Source organism: Micromys minutus (genome assembly GCF_963924665.1).
Source record: "Micromys minutus genome assembly, chromosome: X".
In the NCBI taxonomy this organism is placed as follows: Eukaryota; Metazoa; Chordata; class Mammalia; order Rodentia; family Muridae; genus Micromys; species Micromys minutus.
In genome coordinates, this window is record NC_137970.1 from 18944311 (window position 1) to 18968367 (window position 24057).

General features: G+C 38.4%; 1 protein-coding gene across 2 annotated transcripts in view; it reads left to right on the forward strand.

The window, feature by feature from the left end:
* Positions 1 to 16638, forward strand: part of PHF8 (PHD finger protein 8) — a 93266-nt gene extending 76628 nt beyond the window's left edge. For both annotated transcript variants that reach the window (XM_080910318.1, XM_080910319.1), the window contains 4 exons: positions 454 to 549; positions 8106 to 8215; positions 12907 to 13243; positions 14133 to 16638. In XM_080910318.1, the coding sequence (XP_080766444.1) occupies positions 454 to 549; positions 8106 to 8215; positions 12907 to 13243; positions 14133 to 14221 (632 nt within the window). In that variant the 3' untranslated portion in view covers positions 14222 to 16638. The remainder of the gene's footprint in view (positions 1 to 453; positions 550 to 8105; positions 8216 to 12906; positions 13244 to 14132) is intronic.
* Positions 16639 to 24057: the final 7419 nt, after the last annotated feature.

Genomic DNA, 24057 nt, shown 5'->3' on the forward strand with positions numbered 1-24057 from the left:
GAATCACCAGACTGATTTCCAGAGTGGTTTTACCAGTTTACAACCCCACCAACAGTAGAGGAGTGATCCTCTTTCTCCACATCCTCGCCAGCATCTGCTGCCATCTGAGATTTGATCTTAGCCTTTCTGACTGGTGTGAGGTGGAGTCTCAGGGTTGTTTTGATTTGCATTTCCCTGATGACTAAGGACTAAATGTAGAGCTAAATTTTAAAAAGTGAGCCAAGTATCTCAACTGAGTAAGAATTTGGTGAATATAGGAGAAGGACTTTCATAATAAGAGTACAACTGTAGAAAAGGCACAAAACGTAAGATATTTACGGATTTTCTGCAATTGAATGTGGATTAAGTAAATGATATACTTGAGGAAGGGGAAGGACTGAAGTATGTATGTATCATTCTGCCTTGGTTGTTTGGATGGGATTTAATTTATCCTGCCTTCACCTCTCCCTACAGTCTATCCATCCCTGGAATCTGATGATGATGACCCTGCTTTGAAATCTCGACCCAAGAAAAAGAAGAATTCGGATGATGCTCCATGGAGTCCTAAAGGTGATGTAGTATTCTGTATCTTAAAATTCGGTAGGAGTAATCAGGTGAAAAAATAGATCAATGTCAGTGGTCTGTAATACAGAAATCTTATTTAGTCACTCTTGTTTAGTTGGCAAACATCTATTACTTTTAGTACCACGGTAGGTGCCAGGAGTGAATTGATTGTGTGACATGTAATCTAGCTAGGAAAAGTAATAGTAAATGTTTTTGAAATCATATGGCTTGAGATGAAAGAAACCAGAAGAGTTTACTAAGCCATCTAAAGCTTCTAAGAACATTCTGGTAACTCTCATCTCAGCCCCACTATGGTATTTTTGTTTTCAAGGAGGAAAATTATGTGAACTCTTGGGCTCTGCAAGACTCGTAAGATTGTCAAGAAGTTATCCCTGAGGAAGGGAAGGAGCAGGGGGGAAGTATATACCTGAAGTGAACATGGAATTTTGAGAGAGAGCATAATTTTCTTTATCTCACTAGTTGGGCTATTTATACTGAAGAGCATTGGAAGGCTTTAAATTTTGAATATGTATGATGCATGTTCCTGTGTATAGTGTTTGTGACTGTGCATGTTCATTCCTGTGTGATTGTTTATCTATGCAGTTGTGTGTCTGTGGAGTTTAGAGAATAACCTCAGGTGTGGGTCCTCATCTTCCCACCTTGTTTGTGGCAGGATCTCTTCTTGTTCAGTTCTGTATACACCTATTTTTAGGGATTCTCCTAGCTCTGCCTTCCATCTCATTATAAGCATTCTGGGATTATAGATGTGTGTTACTATATCTAGTTTGGGGATCCAAACTCCAGTTTTCATGCTAATGTGGCAAGTGCTTTGCCATTGAATTATCTTCCACAGTCCATGGTCCTTTCACTTCTTAATACACTACACAAATGTTGGTGGTCTAAAAGAATATTTACCATTTCTCATGATACTTTTCTTTTAAATCACACTTAATCTAAAACAGTTCATCTTGGTTTTGTTAGTTTTCTTACAGAAACTCCTTGTAACTGTCCTGTAGCCAGTATCATTATTTGTTTATTTGCTTTCATGTAACATTAGCTTTTCTTTCTTGCAACTTTATTTTAAAAAAACAGAGATACACATACAGATTATTAAAAGCATTTTAGCATAAAACTATATAAATATATTTTTGTCAGTACTTGATTTTTTAAAGGTTTGATAGTATGCATTGAAATCTTACTATTTACAATGATCAAGAAGTACATGTAAAACAAACTGTAACATGGAAATAGTCAAAGTTTTCTTGGTGTGTATAGAAAAACATAATGATTTTTAACTACCAAAAATTGCCACAAGACTATCTTCTTAGCTCTTGAGTTATTAATGATTTAAGGTCTAGGTGTATCACACTCTGAGAGGGTGCTATACACTTATTGTTTTTTTTTTTTCCTAAGAAAAACTGAGCCTTCTAATTTTTGGCCTTTTTTTTTTTTTTTTTTTTTTTTTTTTTTTTGAGCTCCATGTGGTCTGTGAGTTTTTTGGTATTCAGAGCTTTGTGGGACTAGTATCCAATTATCAGTGACTGCATATTATGTCTGTTCTTTTGTGACTGGGTTACCTCACTCAGGATATTCTCTAGATGGATCCATTTTCCTAGGAATTTCATAAAGTCATTGTTTCTAATAGGCAAGTAGTACTCCATTGTGTAAATATACCACAATTTTTATATCCATTCATCTACTGAAGGACATCTGGGTTCTTTCCAGCTTCTGGCTCTTATGAATAGGTCTGCTATGAACATTGTGGTGCATGTGTCCTTATTGTATGTTGGAGCATCTCTGAGGTATATGCTCAGAAGTGGAATAACTGGGTCTTCAGGTAGTACTATGTCCAATTTTCTGAGGAACCACCAGACTGATTTCCAGAGTGGTTGTACCAGCTAATAACCCCACCAACAGTGGAGGAGTGTTCCTCTTTCTCCACATCCTCACCAGCATCTGCTGTCATCTGAGTTTTTGATCTTAGCCATTCTGACTGGTGTGAGGTGGAATCCCAAGGTTGTTTTGATTTGCATTTCCCTGAAGACTAGGGATATAGAGCATTTCTTTGGTGCTTCTCAATCATTCAGTATTCCTCAGTTGAGAATTCTTTCTTTAGCTCTGTACCCCATTTTTAATAGGATTGTTTGGTTCTCTAGAGTCTAACTTCTTGAGTTCTTTGTATATATTGATATTAGACCTCAATCTGTTGGTTGCCATTTTGTTTTCTTGACAGCATCCTTAGCCGTCCAGAGACTTTACAATCTCATTATTGATTCTTGATCTTAGAGCACAAGCCATTGGTGTTCTGTTCAGGAAATTTTCTCCTGTGCCTATGTGTTCTAAGGTTTTGCCCACTTTCTCTTCTAATAGTTTCAGTGTACCTGGTTTAATGTGGAGATCTTTGATCCACTTGAACTTGAGCTTTGTACAAGGCCATAAAAAAGGGTCTATTTTCATTCTTCTGCATGCTGAGTACCAGCTGAGCCAACACCATTTGTTGAATAGGCTGTCTATTTTCCATTGAATGGCTTTAGCCCCTTTGTCAAAGGTATTTCACATTGTTTTGTACTATTGTGAAGGGTATCTTTTCCCTAATTTCTTTCTCAGCATGTTTGTCCTTTGAGTAGAGGAAGGTTACTAATTTGAGTTAATTTTATATTCAGCCACTTTTCTGAAGTTGTTTATTAGCTGTAAGAGTTCTCTTTGTGAAATTTTTGGGGTCATTTAAGTATACTATCATGTTGTCTGCAAATAGTGATGTTTTTACTTCTTCCTTTGCAATTTGTAGCCCTTTGATTTCCTTTTGCTGTCTAATTGCTCTAGCCAGGACTTCCAGTACTATGTTGAATAAGTAGGGGGAGAGTGGGCAGCCTTGTCTAGTCCCTGATTTTAGTGGGATTGCTTCAAGTTTCCCACTGTTAAGTTTGATGTTGGCTACTGGTTTGTTGTATATTGCTTTTATTATGTTTATGTATGGGCCTTGGATTCCTGTTCTTTCCAAGACTTTTAACATGAAGGGGTGTTGAATTTTGTCAAATGCTTTCTCAGCATCTAATAAGATGACCATGTGGTTTTTTTCTTTGAGTTTGTTTATATGGTGGATTATGTTAATGGATTTTTGTATATTAAACCATTCCTGCATCCCAGGGATAAAGCCTACTTGATCATGGTGAATGACCGTTTTGATTTGTTCTTGGATTCGGTTTGCAAGGATTTTGTTGAGTATTTTTGCATCAATGTTCTTAAGTGAGATTGGTCTGAAGTTCTCTTTCCTTGTATGGTCTTTGTGTGATTTAGGAATGAGAGTAATTGTGGCTTCAAAGGATGAGTTAGGTAGTGTTCCATCTGACTCTATTTTGTGGAATAGTTTGGAGAGTATTGGTATTAGGTCGTCAAAAAAGGTCTGATAGAATTCTGCACTGAACCCATCTGGCCCTGAGTGTTTTTCTTTGGGAGGCTTTTGATGACTGCTTCTATTTCTTTAGGTGTTATGGGATTGTTTAGATGGTTTATCTGGTTCTGATTTAACTTTGGTATCTGGTATTTGTTTAGAAATTTACCCATTTCCTCCAGATTTTCTAGTTTTGCTGAGTATAGGCTTTTTTAGTAGAATCTGATGATTTCTTCGATTTCTGTTGCTATGTCTCCTCCTTCATTTCTGATTTTGTCATTTGGATACTCTCTCTTTGCCCTCTAGTTAGTTTGGCTAAGGGTTTATCAATCTTGTTCATTTTCTCAAAGAACCAGCTCCTGGTTCTGTTGATTCTTTGTATGGTACTTTTTGGTTCTTCTTGGTTGATTTCTGCTCTGAATTTGATTATTTCCTGCTTCTACTCCTCTTGGGCGTATCTTCTTTTCTTTTTGCTCTAGAACTTTCAGGTGAGCTGGCAAGCTGCTAGTGTATGCTCTCTCCAGTTTCATTTTGGAGGCACTCAGAGCTGTGAGTTTTCCTTTTAATACTGCTTTCATTTCATTTCATAATTTGGGTATGTTGTGCTTTCATTTTCATTAAATTCTAGAAAATCCTTAATTTCTTTATTTCTTCTTTGACTATGCTATCGTTGAGTAGAGCATTGTTCAGCTTCCATGTGTATTTGGGACTTTGTTGTCTTTGTTGTTAAGACCAGCCTTAGACCATGGTGATCTGATAGGATGCATGGGAGTATTTCAATCTTCTTATATCTATTGAGGCTTGTTTTGTGACCAACTATGTGGTCGGTTTTGGAGAAGGTGCCATGAGGTGCTGAGAGGAAGGTGTATTCTTTTGTTTTAGGATGAAATGTTCTATAGATGTCTATCAATTCCAATTGGTTCATAATCTCTGCTAGTTTCACTGTGTCCTTGTTCAGTTTTTGCTTCCATGATCTGTCCATTGATGGGAGTCAAGTGTTGAAGTCTCTCACTATTATTGTGTGTGGTACAATGTATGTTTTAAACTTTAGTAGGGTTTCTTTTATAAATATGGGTGCTCTTGTATTTGGAGAATATATGTTTAGGATTGAGAATTTATCCTGATAGATTTTTCCTGTAATGAGTAAAAAGTGTCCTTCTTTGTCTTTTTTTTTTTTTTTTTTTTTTTTGATTACTTTGGTTGAAAATCTATTTTATTTGATTTTAGAATGGCTACCCCAGCTTGTTTCTTGGGACCATTTGCTTGGAAAGTTTTCTTCCAACCTTTTACTCTGAGGTATTGCCTGTCTGTTGCTGAGATGAGTTTCCTGTATGTGGCAAAATGCTGGATTCTTTTTATGTATCCAGTCTGACTGTCTATGTCTCTTTATTGGGAAAGTGAGTCCAATTATGTTAACAGATATTAAGGAATAGTGATTGTTGTTTCCTGCTATTTTTGCTGATAGAGGTAGAATCATGTCTGTGTGTCTTTCTTTTTTCTTGCATATTTATTTTCTTGCTTTCTCTAGGGTGTAGTTTCTTTCCTTGTGTTGAGTTTTCCATCTATTATTCTTTGTAGGACTGGATTTATGTTCAGATATTGTATAAATTTAGTTTTGTCCTGGAATATCTTGGTCTCTCCATCTATGGTGATTGAGAGTTTTGCTGGATATAGTTACCTAGGCTGACATTTGTGTTCTCTTAGGGTCTGTATAATGTCTGTCCAGGATCTTCTAGCTTTCATAGTCTCTGTTGAGAATTCAGGTGTGATTCTGATTGGTCTGCCTTTATATGTTACATATGCTTTTTTTCCTTACTGCTTTTAGTATTCTTTCTTTGTTTTGAACACTTAGTGTTTTAACTATTATGTGTCAGGAAGAATTTTTTTTCTGGTCCAATCTATTTGGAGTTCTGTAGGCTTCTCATTATTAAGGGGTAGGGAAGCTTTCTTATGTGATTTTGGTGAAGATATTTACTGTGGGTTTTAGTTTACGTTCTTCGCCCTCTTCTATTCCTGTTATCCTTAGGTTTGGTTTTCTCATTGTGTCCTGGATCTCCTGGACATTTTGAGTTAGGAGCTTTTTGGCTTTTGCATCTTCTCTGACTGGTTTGTCTATGTTTTCTATGTTGTCTTCAGCCCCTGAGATTCTCACTTCATCTCTTGTAGTCTTTTGGTGATACTTGCATCTGTGACTCCTGATTTCTTTTTTAGGTTTTCTATCTCCAGGGTTGTCTCTTTTTGTGTTTTCTTTATTGTTTCTATTTCTTTTTTCAGTTACATCATTTGTTTCATTGTGTTTTCCTGTAGTTCTTTGAGTGATTTTTCCTTGTTCTCCTGTAATTGCTTAAGGGAGTTATTCATGTTCTTCTCCAAGATCTCCATCATCGTGAAGTATGATTTCAAGTCTGAGTCTTGTTTTTTTTTTTTTTTTTCTTTTTTTGGAGTGTTTGGCAATCCACTACTTGCTGTGGTGGGGGAGCTGGGTTCTGATGTTGCCAGGTTGTCTTGGTTTCCATTGCTTAAGTTCTTTTGCTTTCCTCTTGCCATCTTGTTATCTGTGATTATATCTGATCTTGTTGTCAATGACTGGTCTCTCCTGTGGATCCTAGTGCCCCTGGGCTCAGGAAAAAAAAATTGCTTCTGAGTGTTTGGCTTTTTGTGGGTAAGCAGTGAGTTCTGGTGGCAGTGACTCAGTTGTCTTTGTGGGCTCAGGTGTGGGAGCTCTTGTGAGGCTGTTCTGGGAGCTCAGCCCTCTGCCCACAGGTCTTGAGTACTACTGGCCTGGACCTGGCTCTTTCTCTAGGCCAAAAAGGACCCTTTTTCAGAGGGCACAGCACTCTTTGCTCACTGAGAACTCCCCATGTGTCCTCCCTGGGCCTGTCAGGTTCATCTCTGGTCCAGGTGTAAAAACGCCTTGATCTTCGAGCACTACTTTTCCCAGGTTGATCACGATTCTCTCTGACAGAGACCTGGCCCTTACTCTGAGCAGGAAAGGATCCTTTTCTATAAGCACTGCCAAGCACTCTCTGAGCTCTGGGTACTTATGGCACAACCTCACCAGGCCTGTGCCCTAGGTTATCTGCTGGTCCAGGTGGAAAAGCCTGGGCATCTGGTCCATAAGCACAGCCTTTCTGGGCAGATCCCAGTTCCCTCTGACAGAGGCCCGGACAAAAAGGGACCTTTTCCACAAGCATCACCAAGCCCTCTCTGATCTCTGGGTATTCAAAGCGCAATCTTACCAGGCCTGTACCCTACAACATTATCTTTTTTTAATTGACTGGTTCTTTATCATGTTACTTTTTTTTTTTCATGGAATCATTTTAAGTTTTTCTATCCCTGTATTTTCTAAACCCTAAAAATACTGTAAATAGTTAGCTTGCTTTTAGTTCTTAACTCAAATATTACTGCAGTTTCATTTCTTACCATGTGATTGCATTCTGTTCTACTATAGTTATCACTAATGACATTAAAGTTCATACTCAGAGCTCGGTGTGGTCGATTTTGCCTTTAGTATCAGAACAGAGACACAGGTGACTGTTAGTTCAATGCTAACCTGGTCTACATAGCAAATTTCAGGGCTACATAGACTCCCTTCTCAAGAAAACAACAGACTAAAGTTCATATTTGGACTCCTATATGTGTTGGTGCTATCTCAATCTCATCAGTTTTCTTTCTTCGGACTAGCTTATATCCTGTAAAGAAATACTTAGACACTATATGTGAATATCCAGTGTTTCTTAAAGACTTGCAAACTGGTGATTTTTTTTTTTTAGTTTTATATAACTCCTTCCTCATTTGTAGTCTAACATTCTTGTGTGTATATGGGTGTGTTTGTTTGCCTGTGTATGCTCATGTGTATTTGGATGTACTTGTTTTGTTTAATGGTTGTATATTTTGTCTGATTATTCAAAACATGCTTACCTTTGAAAAGTATATTATAGAGCCATTTGAGATTATCAAGTTTGGGAAAGTAGGTAAGTCAGAAACAACAAGGACATAAAAGCATATGAACATTAAATGCCAGTTCAAGGAGGTTAATTTGTATTCATATATGCCTTGGTCATTAAATAGGACTTTGTGAAAATCTAGAAGCAGGAAGAGCAACCTTTGGAATAGTCTGAAGTTGACGAATATAATAGGCAAATAGATTAGCATTCTTTTTCCCTTGCAGCCCGTGTGACTCCAACCCTACCCAAGCAGGACCGTCCTGTTCGTGAGGGGACCAGAGTTGCCTCCATTGAGACAGGCTTGGCAGCAGCAGCTGCAAAGCTTGCCCAACAGGTAAGTGTTGACACCCAGCTGGTGGCCCTGCTACTGATGACTTAAAGCCTCAAAATTCAGACCTGTAGGGTGGTAGGATCCTGCTATTATGGATACTCTTTGTTCTGTCTTATGCTGTCACCTAGCCCTTCCTATAGCCTTTACATCCCAGCTTTTTGGCAAGCTACTTCCATAGGTTATCTGGTTGACATGAAGTACGATGAAAAAAGAAATCAGAGAAGTGTCTTTGTTGATGTCACTTACCCTCCTAAGTATATATAATCTCCAAAGATGGAGTGGGAGGGATAGTCAGTTTTCTTTTCAGGAGTTGTCCCTGGTAGGTCACTCTTGCCCTAATGGTGGCCCCATACTCATGTATAATGGGCAGCCTTAATTTGACTCAGTGAATTATTTAAAAAAAAAAAACAAGGAGCGTATGAAATTGGGAGCAAAACATGTTTGGAGAGAATCTGTAAGGTTTTGGAGGTAGGGGAGGTAGGCATGAATATGATCAATACATTTGCATGCATGTATAAAATTCTCAAATAAGAAGTAAAAAAAAAATGGGAAAAAAATCCTCAGATAGAAAAACTAGGTCTGTCATTTGCCTTCAGATTTAGTCCTGAGGAAGTGACTCAGTTGAGTACACTTAAGTTTTGAGTCACTCACTAGTTTTGGAATTTGGCCTTTTATAAAGAGCTTTTTCTTATACCATTTATCAAATATTATTACCTTGATCTCTACCTCATTTCTTAAAAGAACATAATTCACCATTTTTCATCCAAAAAGGTCATGTTCGCTGAATCAAATTTACCTCTTACAAGTTTACAAAGTGCTTTAACATGTAGTTTGCTCAGAAACCCCAGGAATGTTTGGAGGTGAAGTGTTTGGTTCTTTAACTGTATCCACATAGCTCCTCATGCCACATCCTATAGTTTAGAGTACTATTCAGCATCTGCCTTATGTAGGTGCCCCTGTGTGCAATGTCTAATATAATATTCCCAATAGTCTTGTTCAATAGATGGTATTTTCATCATTTTACAGGTGAAGAATATGAGGCTCACTTTAAGTGACTAGTCCAGGATAAGACAGCCAGTAAATGGAGGAGACAAGATTCAAACTCATATCCTCTAACTTCAGATTTCATGCTACTTGAGTTTTAAGTAAAGTGAAATAGTTGAATGTGTATATCTTTGATTATTTATATCCTATATAAGTAAAATTTAAGAACTGTTTTTCATATGATGATCTGTAGAGCTATAAAGTTTCTGAGAAATCTATTATTTGGAGCTAACAGAGATCAAGCAGACCAATCAAGAGATCAAGTGACTTCTTTGACTAAAACTTCCCCTGCCATTCATCAGTGCCACATAACATGTAACTTCTAAATAAAGGTTTTCTATTGCTTTAAACAAACACATGGAAATGTGAAAACTACTCTTAGTGCTTTCTAGGAGGAAGTACTATTTGGGTTGATGGAAATAATTCTGAGAAGAGGCTTTACAGTTGGGGGGAGGTATTAGAAGCTATTTTGTGTGTGCATGCATGTGGGAATGAGGAAGGATTCCAGGAAAATATTTCTTCTTGCTAGAGCTCATAAAGCCTTCTTTGTTTGGTCTAGAGGGACTTTGCTCTAACCTCCTGACTACCCGCCAATGTCTATTGTTTATGCCAGCTGTACCCACTTAGTGTTCATGATTTACTCCATGTACCAAATTGCTTCATGCCGTTATTTGCATAAAGCATTTCTTTTGCCCATTCACATCACCTACTACCACCTTATTTCTTTGATCTTCATCTGTACTTCTCTATAGTATTATCACATGGTACTTATGATCATAAGGATATTTTACATACTTTGGATATATTTATTTTAACTTGGTATTGACACATGATAAATCAGTGTTGGAGTAAATGAGTGAATCAATGAATGAATGAGATTTTTCTGGATTGGAAACTTCATATTATAAGATGAGTATAAGTAAAGTTATGAAGTAGATTCTTGACAGTCACTGGTGGCTCAAGCCTTTAATCCCAGCAGTCTGGAGGCAGAGGCAGAGGCAGAGGCAGAGGCAGGCAGATCTCTGAGATTGATGCCAGCCTGTTCTACAGAGTGTGTTCTAGGACAGCCAGGGCCACACAAAGAAGCACTGTCTCAAAAACAAAACAAAACAAAAAAAGTGGATTCTGGGGAAAGATATATCTTCTTAGGCCACTAAGCATTATGGCCTAAGTTTAATTCCAGGACCTGCAGGGTAGAAGAAGAGAATCTACTCCTGCAAATTGTCCTCTGACCTCAACAGTTGGACATGTGTATACACACACATACACAAAACAAACAAATGTATAAAAATAACATTATGGAACAGCTGCAACTGGCTTTATATGGTTTCTCTTTTTCTCAGTTATTTTATGAACTTTGATTAAGATTAAATGAAGTGTGTGTCTGTGTGTGTGTGTGTGTGTGTGTGTGTGTGTATACGCGCGCGTCTGTCTGTCTGTCCATCCCGAAGAATAACATTTGATATAAAGTAAGGCTTAATGACTTCACCTTCAGTCTTTATCATTAAGGGTTATCTAGGTAGCCACAAAGTAGAATACCATGGAACTTCAAATTTGGGAGCTTCGTAGCAGCTTTTTCAATAAATAACTTAACAATATGTAAGTGTTCCCATCATAAATTAATCCACTTGCCACTTAAATGCAAAAGAAATTTCAGCAAGGGTAGGGAATTTTAAGCTAATCCAGATATGAAGATATAATTTGTGGAGTTAGACAAGAGAACAGGGGAACAAAATTCATTCTGGGTTTTTTGTTTGTTTGTTTGGTTTTGTTTTGTTTTCCTGAGACAGGTTTTCTCTGTGTAGCCCTGGCAATCCTGGAACTCTCTCTGTAGATCAGGCTGGCCTTGAACTCAGAGATCCACCTGCCTTTTGTCTCCCAAATGCTGTGACTAAAGGCATGCACCACCACTGCCTAGCCAGAATTCATTCTTAATATTAGTGAGACAAGATTCCTGCTAAGGGTGTGGCTGAACAGAACAGATTCTGAAATCAGAGTCTGTATCTCAGCTTCAAACATCATTATATCTGTAACCTTAGGAAAATAACTTATGGCTGGTGAGATGTAAGAGCATACTGGCTGCTCTTCCAGAGGATCCAGGTATAATTCTCAGTACCCACATGGCAGCACACAATTGTGTGTAACTCCAGTTCTAGGGGATTCAACACCCTCATACACATAACATGCAGATAAACTATCAATGCTCGGTTTTTTTTTAAAGATTTATTTATTTATTATAAGTACACTGTGGCTATATTCAGAAACACTAGAGGGGCATCAGATCCCATTACAGATAGTTGTGAGCCACCATGTGGTTGCTAGCAATTGATTTTAGGACCTCTGGGAGAACAGTCAGTGCTCTTAACCATTGAGCCATCCTGCTAGCCCTCAATGGTAATTTTTTTAAAAAAGGAAATGACAAGTAAATATAAAGTTTCCTTGTCCTTAGAATGGGAGTATAATTCTTAATTATCATTCTTAAAATTGTTAAATGAATAATTAAGAAGCAGTGCTTGCATGTATTACTAATAATTCTCATTCCGAAGAAATTTCTCTGTTAGCCATAGCCTAACAAATCTTCTGAAGACAAGTCTAGGCTTTTGTTGCCAAGAAAAGGCTAAGGAATATAGTCATGGAGTTGGTGTGTGTGACATTTCAGAAAGTAAACTCATTTGTATGCTGTCAGTACCACATGCTCAGGGCTCCACATGCCTATTGTCCAGGTACCTACTACACAGTAGATAGTAGAGCCATATAGCAATAAGTGAATGAAATACAAGATACTGAAAGAAGTGGCACAACTTCATATTTGTCCATTCTATACAAATTGAGATATTAGATTCAATGACTTAAAAAAATGATCAAGTCTTAATGTTCAAAAAAAGGTCAGCAAAATGAAAAAAAGGCTATTATGAGAAATAGAGAATAATTAACTAGTTTTTTGAGTTTCTTTCATGTGGTACATATTTTTATGTCATTTGAGCTTTCTAACAATTCTGAAAAGCAGCTATTATTTTACCCATTTACAGACAAGTCACCTGAGATTCAGAAAGGTCAGTAACTTTAACTTTAGTAAGTCATCTAATTTAGGAAATAGAAGCCTGGGTTTGAACTCACATTTACCTTATTCCAAAGCTAACACTTTATTCTCAGTTCATTTTGAGAAGATTTATATGATGGTTAGGGATACTAGATCTAACTACTTTTCCATGGGGATTTATTTGTGTGTAAAATTACTTATTATCCTTGCACTTCTGTTTGGTTATTTGTAAAATGAAGAGGTTCCCCCCTCACACATACTTAGGACCTTTAAAGAATATAGTAAATAATGTACCTAAGCTGCTGGCGTAAATTTAGTTATTAGGAATGCCCATAATTCACCAAAATCTGTCTTCAAAATCATTTACAGTTCTTCTGACATTTTACTATTAAGTGGTAGTAATGAGCTTAAGGATGAATGATGTCAAAGAAATTACTATAAGTATTGGAAGGCCTCTATTGTGTGTCCATACAAGGTGGACTTAGAATTGGAGAAAAGGGGCAGGATGCAGAAACATTGACCATTGTCTTCATACTTTCTGGAAATTTTTCTTTTTTTTTCTTTTTTTCTTCACTCTTTAATCTCTCTGCCAACTTGGCTTGTATTTCAGGAGCTGCAAAAGGCCCAAAAGAAGAAATATATCAAGAAGAAGCCTTTGCTGAAGGAGGTAGAACAGCCTCGCCCTCAAGATTCTAATGCCATCATGACAATGCCTGCACCAACACTGGCTACTACACCCCAGCCTGTCACCTCCTCCTCACCCCAGCCACCTCCTGAGCCTAAACAAGAGGCTCTGTCAGGAAGCCTTGCTGACCATGAGTACACTGCTCGTCCCAATGCCTTTGGCATGGCTCAGGCAAATCGCAGCACCACACCCATGGCCCCTGGAGTCTTCCTCACCCAGAGGCGCCCTTCAGTTGGTTCCCAGAGCAGTCAGGCAGGACAAGGTACATGACCCAAATGGGAGTTAAAATGAGAGCTCTTAAAAGCTCTCTGATCTAAATCTTAACTGCTCTGATAGATGAGAATACCAGGAAGCCAAACTTCAGGTGCTTGGATATTAGCCTTCTAATACCTACAGCTCAGTAGGCCATGAAGAGGCAATTAAATTTAAATACAAGTAATAGATTTAGGTTTGAAAGATTCTTCTGGTGGTCATAGTGGAGGATGGACTAGAAGTAAGTAGTCTATACATCCATAGATTCAGAAAGAACTGAAGAAACACAACTGTGTGACATCTGGTCAGAGTAATGGAGAGATGATAAATGGAAAGAATAATTGTAATATAGGATGTGAGGAGTGATTTGATGTGGGGAAACGGAAAAATGCATTCAAGTACTCCTTTTCCTCTCATTGGCCAGAGCCCAATCCATAGTGTGGATGGATGTACTTCAAGGTACTGAGTTTGGTGTGATGTTAAGGAATGACTAGAATAGGGGTTTCTAATGAAAGAAATCCCTGAGCGTGGCATCCTCAGGGACAGGGAACTATAGTCATTAACCCTAGTGATCAGGATAGCACAAATGATACAGAAGCATATTGACCCCCTTACAGAATTTTCCTAGGAAAGTGATTGAACCCAAAGTCCGTGATGGAAAACAGCCAGAAAGCTAGAACTACAGTGATTGTGACTGCTGCAGCAACCAGAGAAGGATTAGCCAAGCATGTGGCACTAAATAGAAGTGGTTAAGGAGGGTTCCTTGCCTGATATGGTGTAAAGATGAAGAGCTTTGTTGAGAGAGAGAAAAAAATGAAGCATGGAGGTGTGACACAATATTAGCAGTTGGTGCTAAAGTTGCTCATAAAGCCTCTGCTGACTTTGGCCCTTCCTTACAGGAAAGCGTCCTAAAAAGGGCCTGGCCACAGCAAAGCAGAGACTCGGCCGCATCCTGAAAATCCACAGAAATGGCAAGTTACTTCTGTGAGACGAGCCCCATCATATCCTACTCCTTCATCCCTTCACCCCCATTGCCTTCTTCGTTGTCAATTCGGGGCACTCCTGGATCCTATGAGCCCCGGACAAGGTGCATTGTCCTGCTTTCTTGGGACTGACCAAAGGCACGGACTATCCCCAACTCCCTTTCCCACTTCCCCTATGAGTATCCTACCTTTTTCCATACCCATAAGTAGCAGGTAAATGGGAGAAGTTTCCAACTGACTAGAATCCTTTCCTGCTCCACCCACATATTTCGCTTACCCCTTGTCTATATTCTTTTCCACTGCTCCTCCATATGGAAGGAATGATGAGGAGCAGCATAAAGGGAGTCTGGGCCCTTCACTTTCCTCCAGCCATGGATTGAGAGACCCAGTGCTCAACATTTTCAGCACCTCCAGCCCTGTCTCTAAGCCTGCCCACCTCCACCCATTCCTAACCCTTCCTCACAACCAGTGGATATACCCTACCTTCAGTCTTGTTCCTGATAGAAGGTTGTGGTCTTTATCTCCTTTTACCTCTTTTCATGACAAAAATGAAGAGGGTCTTTATGACCCTATATGGGCCATCTCCAGAGCTGGCCTAAAAAAGCTGACTTTATCTGTCTTGGGGGGTTGGGGGAGAAGGGAAGGAGATTTCTTTTACTTTTTGAGGTAGAAAAAGGACAGATACCCAAGCCTTTGACTATGATTGTTGCCTAGTCCACCAGAGGAAACTACTTTTGTCTGACTGCACATGAAGCCCCTATGATGACCTACAGGAATTTGCCTGTGTTTTTTGGCCCTGTAGAACATTCTCCCCATAGCTATAACTGGGTTACAGCAGGTATAACAAACTCACCTCCTAGAAATCTGAAGTACCTGCCACATTGATAACTCTGGCTCTAGCCTGCTTCTACCACCCCACCCATACCACAAAGCACAGCCTGGACCTTCAGAAGAGGGTGTGGTGAAACAACCTAACCCTGCAGGTCATTATCAGGAACTTCAGGTTTCTTTCCCCATCTGAGCTTAGTGTAAAGATTTCAGAACTAAGATCTTCACCCCTGGGACTTTTCACTCTCATACCACAGGCCAACACTGAAGCATAGTGCAGATAGGCTATTCAAGTCTGAAGCTAGAAACGATGCCCATCTGTGAAGTAGCAGATATTCTGATCCACTTTGCTCTCCTTTCCTTTGTGATTGTCACTATTTTCCAGACAGTGTCCCCCACCTCCCTCTTGTCTTGCCTTAATGGCAATCTGGACTTGATGGAGACTGCCCCGTCTGAACAACCCGTTTTGGCACTGCCCAAGTGGGAGTGTCCTCTACCTTCCACTCGTCCTCATCCCAGCTTGCCTAGTGCTTCTGGGAAATTTAACAGCTATGATGCAGACCACAGGGAATTTGTGAGGCCTCTGTGTTATCTTTTATGTTTGTGGCTTAACTTTCTTTTTTCTATAGATCTACCCCCTCCATCCTTGTTGGGATGGGGGCACTTTAGCATATTTGCTTTTTCTACCTTGGGGACCCCCAGGGGCCAAGCAGTCCTCCTTTAGTCACACCAAAGGCAAAAGGCCTGGCTACCTCCCCTTTAGTATGTGAGGTCCCTACTCCCCTCCTTTCTACTCAGCTTTGCTTATCTTGGAGATTTCAAGGCAGCAGTGGGGAAATAAGGGGAAAGCAGGAGAAGCTTCTGACCCTGTATGGGCAACTTCCTGACTAAAGGCTGACTGTTGTCACCAAAAACAGGTCCCTAGCCCTTACACCCATTAAAACTCCCTCTTGATCTTTCAAAGGCAGCTAATTGTTAGCACCCTCTCCCCACCCCATTCCAGGCCTCTTTTCCCTCAGTTTCTTTGTTAGAAGGTTCTGTGGAGCTGAAACCTACCCTCTAATAGGGTTTGTTTAGTTTAGTTGGGTTCTCAGAGTCTCCTGTTATTTTGTGTTGTTTCCAATGAAAAGCAAGTTTACCCTCAAAGTTATGCTTTTCCAAAGAAGCTAGTGTATTGTTGTTGTTGTTGCTGTTGTTGTTGTTTTGTTTGTTTTGTTTTTATGTTTCAGGTTCTAAGTGAAGTGAGGTGGAGAGGAGTTGGGATAACCAAGGTTTAGAACATGGTGAGATAGTTACCTCTGATCTGCAATCCCCAGCAGAGAGCTAGGGTAGGATAAGAGGGCAGAGAGGATTTCTATTCACCTTTAATATATTTTTACAAAAAGCAAACAATTTAAAAACAAACCCACCGCTTCTGTACATGTCTAAATATATTTTTAGAAGTGGGTAGGATTGTGATTTCTGATGCAGGGCCTTTTTATAAATAGGTTAGAGTAGCCTCATCCAGATTTCTCTGTTGTTTGTTCCCCTTGTTTTTTCTTATGTTGTGTTACTAATGTAATTTATATATTTTTTAGATCTCCCTTTCCTGTAGAGATAAAAGTGATTTATCTTGGCAAATTTGTTGCTTGACATTATTATTAGTGGGGGGTGTGGGTAATCATGGTGGGGTGGTCATGGTGGGATGGGGGTGGTCATGGTGGGGTGGGGGTGGTCATGGTGGGGTAGGGGTGGTGCTGATAAGGTGCAGGGTTCAGAAAGTTACTTTACTTTTAACTATCATTCAGCAGTTTATAAGTGGTCATTCCCTGCTTATTTCCCAACATTATATCTGAGATAGGAATTTGGCAGAATCCTGTCTTCAGTGGACAGTTTAAACACATAAAATACTTAATTAAAAGTAAAATAAGCAGAAAATAAAAGATACAGCAAGTCAGGGGTTCTGAGGAGTTCAGTGAGAAAGCTTTCAATCATTTTCATGAGCTACTTCTTACAAGTATATACTAAGTATACATGATAATGTGTTTCGTTATTATATTCTTACACATGTATATAATATACTTTGATCATATTTGCTCCCCCGTAACACTTTACTCCTGTTAATCTTCTTCCCAATCAGTGCCTCTTCCATTATCATCTTTTCTTTCTTTCTTAGCCACTGAGTTTAATTAGGGCTGCTTACAGAAGCTTGGAAGAGAGGTTATTTACTGGAACATGAGTACCTTATAAGTGGATACCACTGGTACCTTACCACTAAAGAAAATATCTTTCTTCCCAGCAACCATCACCTGCATTCAGATCCTTAGTGTGCAGTGAATCCTCTCCCCTGTCCATGACAGAATACTGACAGCCCTAGTCCTGTGAAAGGCTTCTGGTAAGAATCAGCTGCTTAGCATTCAAGTAACACAGCTTTGTCTTATATGGTAGAAACCATTCCACAACAGTCCACTCCTTCCTCCAAGTCATATTCCTCCCTCTCTTCCATATTATTCCTTTCACCTTATAGATGTCCCTTTATATACCCTGGTTGTATAGGTGTCCCATAGTGCTCATTTTTCAATAATTGTATTCTCAGCATGTCGAGCAGTTATGAGTCCACAATAACCCCTACTTTACTGCTCTGTAGTCTATTTTGCACTGGCCACAGCTGTGCTCTATTTCTGTGGCTGGGAATGTTTTCTCTGATATCTCCTTCAGTACTTGAAATATGTATAATCTTGATTGATTACTATGCTTAAGTGCAGTGTAAGGAATATAATCATGAGAGCTAACAGGCACTATTCTTATTTTTTTCTCATGTATATTGACTTATTCTCTCAGTTGCTGTGGTAGAAGCCATTACCAAAAGGAACTAGGGAAGAAAATAGTTTATTTGACTTTGTGTCTGATCCATCATTAAAGAAAGCCAAGGCAGGAACCTGGAGGTAGGATCTGAAGGAGGCCATGGAGGAGTGCTGCTTACTGGCTTCCTGATGGCTTTCTCAGCCTGCTTTCTTATACAGTCCAGGACCACCCACCCAGGGATGGTCAGTTATTAATCAAGAAAATGTACTACATACTTACCTACTGGCCAGTCTGATGGAGGAATGTTTGTCAGTTAGAGTTCTTTCTTCCCAGATAACCCTAGCTTGTGTCAAGTTGATGAAAAACCTACCAGCATAATTGACCCTTTGTCAGGTTGACACACAAGTATATCATTAATAAACCATAACCATTCTTTTGTTTATTCCCAAGGTTTCATGTTTATCACAATATAAAATTAAGTATATTAATGTTAAAAATTCCATAGTATTTACATTTTCAACACTTCAGAAGTCTAAATTCTGTTTAAAATAGTCTCTCAACTTTGGGACCATGTAAAATCAAAATTACAGTAAATATTTTTTTTTTATTCCAAGAGAGAAGAACTCGGATAGTCACAATAAAATAAAAGCAAAAGCAGCATCCAGTAATATAACTCAAATTCTGTAGCCCAATGTTCCACATCTATGATTCAGTCACCATCTTCTGGTCTGCAAAGGGCTTGTGCAGCTTCTTTTTCCTTCCTCTAACATCCACAGCATACCTAGCATGTCTCATAGGTTCAGGCCAGTTCCAACCCACTCCTGCCACCTAGTTTGTCTTCTGTTGCTGTGATTAATACCTTGAGGAATAAAGGATCTATTTCAGCTTACAATTACAATTAAGTGCCAGGACCAGCCTAATCTAGAACCTGTATTCTTAACAATCTATTCTACCACCTCCTGCAGCCATTTGTTAAGTGTTTTGAGGTATTAGTCACTAAGTTCAGAGTTTGCCTAGTATATATCATTTAATTTTCCTAACCCTGTGATAATTAGCCCTAGTTTTCAGTTAAGGAGACTAAAATCAGCCAGTGGTCTTCCACAGCAGAATCTGCCTGATTCCGAAACTCATGTCCTTTCTCCTTCACTGTGTTAGAATTTTTTTTTTTGAATCTCAAATCCAGTAATAGGTGTATTGATTATCTGTTATGTGTCCAAAATGTAACACAGAGAGTTGGATCCTGAGGCAGTGTTAAGAACCTTGCTTCCCTTGGGCTTGGTGGCTCACATCTTCACATCTTTAATCCCAGAACTGGGAGACAGAGACAGGCGGATCTCTGAGTTCTAGGCCAACCTGGTCTCTCATAGTGAGTTCCAGGGCAACCAGGCCTACAAAGAGAAAACCTGTCTTTAAATAATCAACAACATCCTATATTCTGTGGCCGGGACATCTTTCTTACTGTGTTTTGAGCTGAGTATGGTATACACTTTCAATCCCAACACTTGGAAGACAGAAGTAGGCAGATCTCTGCATTCAAAGCCAACCTAGTTTACATAGCTAGTTCCAGGCCAAACAGCACTACATAGAGAGTCCTTGTCTCAAAAAAAATAATAATAATGAATATTTTAACCCAATTTAAGATTTTTTTTCCCTCTTCAAGGTTTTGAATCTCTAGGTCTGGAGGGATATTCTTTAGATTTGACACCTAATGACTAAATGACTGCTTCCAGTTGGTTACTACCAGCAGAGTTTAGATTGAGAAAATTCATGTCTGGCACATAGGGAATAGCATCTTCTGATAGAAAACAAGATTGTGGAGGGATTTTAGAGCCTTTGCAGGAATAGCAGGCTAGTTTATTTTTGTTATTCACTCCCACGATCTCTGAAAGAGTAAAGCACTGTTACCAGCTTCAAGTCAGAGAATAGAAATGAGTTTTGATCAACTTACTCCCTAGTACAAGCAAGAGATATCATCAGATTGGAGGCTTCTGTCTAAAAATGGAAGGTAGCAATTTCCCTAATTTCAGTCTATTCTCTTTCCAGAACTGGGTTGATGTGTAACTCTTTCTCAATGACTAAGTAATTTGGTAGAGTATTTTAGGGGGAGGTGTGTGCATAAAGTTTAAGCAATTTAATATAGCTGTAGCTGTAAACTTTCCTAGGGTGGTAGGAATAAGTGAAATCTCTGTGAATGTGTAGTTTGATAAGGAATACATCATTTAATTTAAAACTTTTGATAATAGAATGTAAGTATTTTTGACATTTGTTAAAAAACCAGATTGTCCCATTAATAACTCCATTGAAAGATGGAACAGCCCTGTAACTATTAAGTTTAATTTAAACTCCTATCTCCAAATCTTCAGGCTCAGATTGTTTTACTAGATAATTATAACAAAATCTTTCAAAATTTAACAGTTCTACACTAGTTCTTTGAGAAAATAGAAGAGTAGGTGGTAGGTGGTGTTTTTCTCATCCTTTTTAGCTAATATTGCAGTTATCTTAATCAGATAGTAAAAACAATCAATATGAATATATATATATATATATACATATATATGTATTCTTTATAAAATACTAGCTAATAGAATTCACCAATATATTCAAAATACATCATGAATAAGTGGAGTACATTTAAGCTGCATGGTTAGTTTTGTCAAAATCATTCTAATCCACCATATAAGCAAGAAAAAAGAAAAATCCTATTAGCTTTGTTTTATAAATTAATGCAGAAAATAATATTCAACAAAATTTAGCATATATTCATAATAAAGATAACTCCTTAACTAGGAGAATATCTACCTTCACTTGGGCTTCTAACACAAAGTACCACAGACCAAACAGCTTAAGCAGTTTTTAGGATTCCAAAGACTGGGAAGACAGAAGAATTCCAGCATGATTGGTTCTGGTGAGGACCATTGTTTCTTTTTGTTGATGTTCTAGATCATACTCAGTCAATCATTGTAATAGAGTCACATAAATAAATTATCTTAATTACAGAAAACAAACAATCACAGCCATTACTTTGTCATTTACCATCTCTTAATTCTATATAATAATGAAAAACTACCACACTTCTATATTTATGCATATTCAAATATAAAGTAATGTGCAGGGCTGGAGAAATGGCTCAGTGGTTAAGAGCACTTGTTCTTTCTAAAGACCCAGATTCAGTTTCCAGCATCCATACAGCATCTCACAACCACCCTCAACTCCAGTTCCAGGGAATTTAATGCCCTTTTCTGACCTTCATGCAAACCAGGCATTCAGGTCAGATATATATTCAAGCAGCATTAAAAAATAAAGTAATATGTCCTATATAATACAAAACTGCTTCAATTTCCATGGGCAAGGATAATGGATACTGTGCTGTAACTGTATACTGGAGCAGCAGGAATAACAAAACTGATACCATACACACCATGAAAAAACAATACATTTACTCAAGAATCAGCTGCAATGCCAACTAGTCCCAAGCATGGGTCCAGCCCTGCAGTGTGGTTGATAATACTCAATTCATTTCATTGAAGTAAACGGATTTTCTCTTTCCTAGTAGCTATCACTTGTAAAAAGCTTCTTGGCCAGGAGTGGAAATTTATGAGCACATCTCTTCAAGTTGGGATTTCGTCTGGATTGAATTTGTGCAGGACTTGTGCATGCTGTCACAGTCTGTTTTAAATAGAGAGGGCATGAAGTAGGGAGGAGTTGGGAAAGAACGTGTATTAAAGGAGTATATTAATGAAGATATTTCATAATTGTACACTCTACAGTTATACTCATTTAATCATAAAGAATTCATTGCATGGAACTGGAGAAATGGTTCAGGAATTAAGAGTGCTTACTGCTTTTGCACAAGTCCTACCTAGGGTTGGTTCCCACCACCCACAATATCTGGTGGCTTATAACCACCTATAACTCCAACTCCTGGGCATCTTCGGGGTCTCTTCTAGCTTCCATGAATAGACACATACATTTTAAGGAATTGTTGGCATGCATGCTGACAAGAATCTGACAAATGCTCATACACATAAGTTAGTTTAAAAAAATAATTTAAGGGAATCAGTTGCACACATGCTTACTATGTCCTCACATCATGGTTTGATCGATTGGAGTAAAGGTAGAATACACATAAGATTTCTTATATACTGATCCTGCCTGAAAGGTCCACCTTCATAACTTCATCTAAATCTGATTATCTTCTGACGATCTCACTTTTTAAATCCATCACAGTATTTGGGACTTTAACAAATGGATTTGGGAGTAGGAATACAAACACATTTAATCCGTGACAACTTCTTAAACTTGGTAAGGATCTGCAAAAGTATAACATCTAAAATATCCCCAAGATTAGAGATAAGGATGGGTCCTATAACTTCTTATAATAGAAGCCCTAGCCAGACAAATTAGTGAAGCATAAATAAAAGGCATCCATATAGGAAAGGAAGAGATAGTTTTTATTTGCAAATATAATGGTGGTTGTAATATTCTATAAAACTTCCTGGATTTGTTGACTTCAGGAAGACTACAATATACAAGATCACATGCAAAATAACTAGTTCTCTTAACTAGAATTCTATACTTTGATGATGAAATTAAGAAATATATAAACTATGTAACTTGGACACACACAATCCTAAAGCACAATGCTTCCATGTATAATGAAACACATAGATGTTTCATATGATGAAAAACACTAATGAAAGATTTTAAAGATCTTAACAGATTTGTGTTCATTGTTCAAATGATAAGGATATCAGCTCCTCCAAGTTGATAAGCATAATGTGATTCTAATAAAATTTTCAGCATATTTTGATAGATCTTCACAAGATTATTCTAATGGCTTCATGGAAAGGTAAAGGAACTCTAATAGCTATAGTGTGTTGCATGTTGATCTTAAAGAAGATATGTCTATTTTTAAATCCCCAAAACTATATCACATTCATTTTATTTAGTAGAACATCTTTTTCAAATGTAACTAAACAAAAGATCAATCAGAAGAGGAAATCATCCTGGAACATCTGAATGACCCTAAATCTAATGAAATTTGCTTTTATAAGAATCTGAGAGAAAACAGACACAAAAGGCATATCCATGTTGAAGGAGCCAGTGGGGTCAAGAACACCACAAGAATACAGAATCAACTAACCTGAGGCCATAGGAGATCATAAGAGCTAAACTGCCAACCAGAGAGCGAGCATGCTCTCTCTCTCTCTCTTCTCTCTCCTCTCTCTCTCTCTCTCTCTCTCTCTCTCTCTCTCTCTCTCTCTCTCTCTCTCTCTCTCTCCCTCCCTCCCTCCCTCCCTCCCTCCCTCCCTCTCCTCTGTCTCTGTGTGTCTCTCTCTTTCTGCTTGATATCCATTGGAGGCCTTTTCTAAGGAAATAGAAGAGGGGATCAGTGTAAAAATGGAGTCAGGGATTGAAATTAGTGCAACCACAAACCAAGGAACACCTGCTGCCTCAGTGATCAAGACTGAGTTTAAAGGGAAAAGACAATGATATAAAAGGAATGAAGAAAGAACACTTTTTTAAAAGGTTTGCTAGAGTAATTGTAATGTCTATAGGAGAAACATGATGGCCTGAGTTTGATTCCCAGAACACATCCCAACACACAGGTAAACTGACTGCCCTGACTTCCACTTTCAAAAGGTTCAAACATCTAATACTTAAAGGTTTTTTGTTTTGCTTTTCAGTTTTTTCATTTTGATCATACCCTTCCCCCCAATCTCTCCCACCTACCCAACATAATGTTCTTTCTCTGACAAAAAAAAAGCACACACGAACATGGAGCTCATTTTGTGTTGGCCAGTTATTTTTGAGCATGAAGACTGTCCTAGAGTGTGTTTGATACACCATGTCACTCCATTGACTTCCTTCTCTCTGGAGGGATCAATGGCAAATCACTTTCCGTTTACAGGATGGTAGGATTTTGTGCCCACTCTCTGCCTCCATGTGGGATGTTGCCTTGTTTAAATCAGTGCAGATCTTACACATGCTACCATGGTCTCTAAGTTCATGTATGCATCAATTCCATTGTGTCTGAAAATCACACCACCTCTGGCTCTTAGAATATTTCTACCTTTTCTTGCATGCAGATCTCTGTATTGAGAGAGGGGTGTGATAAAGATAATTTAGGGGCTCAGTGCTTCCAAAATCTCAGTTTGTACATTGTCCAATTATTTCACTTACATTCTGAAATGGGCTGACCAAATGGCTCAATTTAAGGTGCTTAACA